The sequence below is a fragment of the Nicotiana tabacum genome, chromosome 5, assembly GCF_000715075.1.
Source record: "Nicotiana tabacum cultivar K326 chromosome 5, ASM71507v2, whole genome shotgun sequence".
Lineage (NCBI taxonomy): Eukaryota > Viridiplantae > Streptophyta > Magnoliopsida > Solanales > Solanaceae > Nicotiana > Nicotiana tabacum.
The window spans coordinates 45,221,231-45,224,287 of record NC_134084.1 but is presented as its reverse complement, the minus strand read 5'-3'; the positions used below and the strand labels follow the sequence as shown (position 1 = coordinate 45,224,287).

The 3,057-nt window shown below is 33.8% G+C and overlaps 1 protein-coding gene across 1 annotated transcript; it reads left to right on the top strand.

Moving 5' to 3' along the window:
• Nucleotides 1–553: 553 nt before the first annotated feature.
• LOC107813854 (protein SHORT-ROOT-like) lies at nt 554–2,606 on the top strand. The gene has a single exon (XM_016639162.2). The coding sequence runs from the start codon at nt 723–725 to the stop codon at nt 2,046–2,048; it is 1,326 nt and encodes a 441-aa protein (XP_016494648.2). The 5' UTR covers nt 554–722; the 3' UTR covers nt 2,049–2,606.
• The last annotated feature ends 451 nt before the right edge of the window (nt 2,607–3,057 follow it).

Here is a 3,057-nt window from a genome sequence, read left to right as displayed (position 1 = left end):
AAGAGGAAAAACAATAAATAGGCAAAACGGTTTTCTGATTTATTCTTGAATGCTTCTTTGCTTAAATGTCGAATATACATTTACTCATTTCTATCATTCTTTTGAGCAGTTCAATTTTTAAAAAATGCTCATCCTATCTAAAAAGAACAAGTATTGAGTTTACAAGAGCTAAATTAACAAAGTTTTGATTAGTTTAACACCAAACCAAAAGTATTATCTAAATAGTTCAAACTAAACTTAGTTAAGTAATATCATCGACTCTTGCAAATTCTAATAAGATCAAATAGATTGTGAGTTTATGACCAAGAAGCAGCTAATTTCATGGAAGTTTAAACGATTTTTTCTCTCTTTTTTTTTTTTTTTTGTTATTTTAATTTTTCAATAGAGAAAAGGAATTTCTATACTTGTCAATATAGTTGAGGAGCATATATAGTCTCTCTCAATGTAAGAGTAAACGAGTATAGTCGATCTACCAGTAAGTATAGCGTAGCTCACAGATATAAAAATTTATTTAGTTAATGAAATTAAATTAAAAATAGAAAAGTCCATATTGTGACGATACATGACGAATATATGCCCAATTATGTTGCTAGAAGCTTATAAGGCCTTCGAAAAGCATAATTAATTTTCCTACTTTAATTACTATTTCACACTGAAATCAAAATGCTTTAAACCTGCAAAAGTGCTTTCTTAGAGCCACTTCTAAGAGGGCTCCATAACACATGGAAAAAAGTCTTTTCTTTTCCAAACCTACAAATAATTTCTTAGTAACCAACTATGTTCATCATTTGATAAACATGCAAAACCCCAATCAACAGCCTCATGAGAACTCATCAAGAAGTCAATCACCAGAAAATGGTGATCCAGTTTCTGATGCCAAGTGGGCTTCTAGGCTTCTCCGGGAGTGTGCTACCGCAATTTTTGAGAAAGATTCAACCAAGATCCATCACTTGTTGTGGATGTTAAATGAACTTGCTTCTCCCTATGGTGATTGCAATCAAAAATTGGCATTTTATTTCTTGCAAGCCCTTTTTTGTAAGGCCACTGATACTGGCTTGAGGTGTTACAAAACCCTAACTTCAGCTGCTGAAAAGAGCAAATCTTTTGATTCATCTAGGAAACTGATCCTAAAGTTTCAAGAGGTAAGTCCATGGACAACTTTTGGTCACGTTGCATCAAATGGTGCAATTTTAGAAGCATTAGATGGTGAGAGTAAGCTTCATATAATTGATATAAGTCACACTTTTTGTACTCAATGGCCAACTTTACTAGAAGCTTTAGCCACGCGAAACGACGAAACACCACATCTAAAACTCACAGTTGTTGTCACGGAAAGTACGTTAGTGAAATCAGTTATGAAAGAAGTAGCACAAAGAATGGAGAAATTTGCTAGGTTAATGGGAGTGCCTTTTGAGTTCAATGTTTTAGGTGGATTGAACAACTTGAAAGAACTCACAAAGGAGAGTTTGAATATTAAAGAAGAAGAAGCAGTGGCAGTTAATTGCATTGGTGCCTTGAGAAAAGTTGAAGTAGAAGAAAGGGGAGATGTTATAAGAATTCTTCAATCACTTAACCCTAAAGTTGTGACAATAGTAGAACATGAGGCTGATTTTTCTAGCACAAGGAATGACTTTGTTAAGTGTTTTGAAGAATGCCTTAGGTTCTACACATTATACTTTGAGATGCTTGATGAAAGCTTTCCAATCACGAGCAACGAAAGGCTTGTGATCGAAAGGGAATGTTCCAAAAGCATAGTTAAGGTTTTGGCTTGTGATGATCAAATTGGTGAAGGAGATGGTGAAACAAGAGAAAGAGGAAATCAATGGTCTGAAAGGCTTAGAGAGTTGTTTTCTCCATTTCCACTCAATGATGATGCTGTTGATGATGTTAGGTCCTTGCTTAAGAGATACAAAGCTGGATGGTCACTTGTGCTACCACAAGAAAATCAAGAGTCACCTGGAATTTACTTGACTTGGAGAGATGAACCTGTGGTATGGGCTTCAGCATGGAAACCCCAGGAAAAATCAATGGAGCGATATGATCAGTGAAGATTCGTAATGCTGAATCGGACCTGCTTAGGATTGCAGCATAGTAATTATAGCCTTTAGCTTACAACAAGCTTGATAGCATTTGATTTTTCTATTTTTTGGAACCCAAGAGCATAGATAAGCTGGAGGTTCCTTTTTGGTTTTTTTTTTTTTTTTTTCAATTCCTTTCTATCTTTCTCTTCTAATGGATCTTGGAAACATATATATAGGACTATTACTACTAGATTATAACCTTCATTTCATTTTCTACCTTTTAGATTCAACAACACTATAATGCTTTGTGCTTGGGAGTTTGTATTGCTTTCTTTCTTTTTGCTTGTTTTTCTCAATCTCTTCTTGGTGAAAGTTTTTGCATCTGTACTAGCTTTTTCAAATTATGGTTTCTTTTTCACTTATCTTTTTGCTTGGTATTGGTCATTTGTACTCCAACACTTTAATTAGCCTTTGGTATAGGGGACCTCTCCGCAATTAATTATAATGTAAATTGGAGGTTGTTTTCCCCTTTTCTTATTGGCAGTACTTATTATTACAAATAAATTTAGATTCTCCTTTAAGAATATATTAGACGGAAAAGAAAGAAAAAAAATTCTAACTCATTCCTCCTCTTTTCCCTAACATAGTCTTCTAATGAATGTGCCTAAAATGGCAGTTAAGCTAATCGTGCATACGAATAGAGGAGGAGAGATGGTACGTAGCAATTATTATGAATAATATATTTTTCATAGAAGGTCTACTTATTGATATTTGTCATGAAGATTCTTTTTTTTTTTTTTTTTTTTTGCAAATTAAAGAAAAGAAATATCAAGTGATACAAAGATTTAACAAGAAAATATCGAAAAAAAGAAGGATAGGAAAGAAAAGAAAAAAATAAAAAAGAAGGGGACCCTATGAAGGGAAATTGGTGGCAAGCAGAAGCATACCAACTTGATCCCATGGTTGCCTTTATGTCTAGTGATATGAATAGCATAAGTTTGATTTTCCATTTACGTACAATAGCCACAGGCCAACA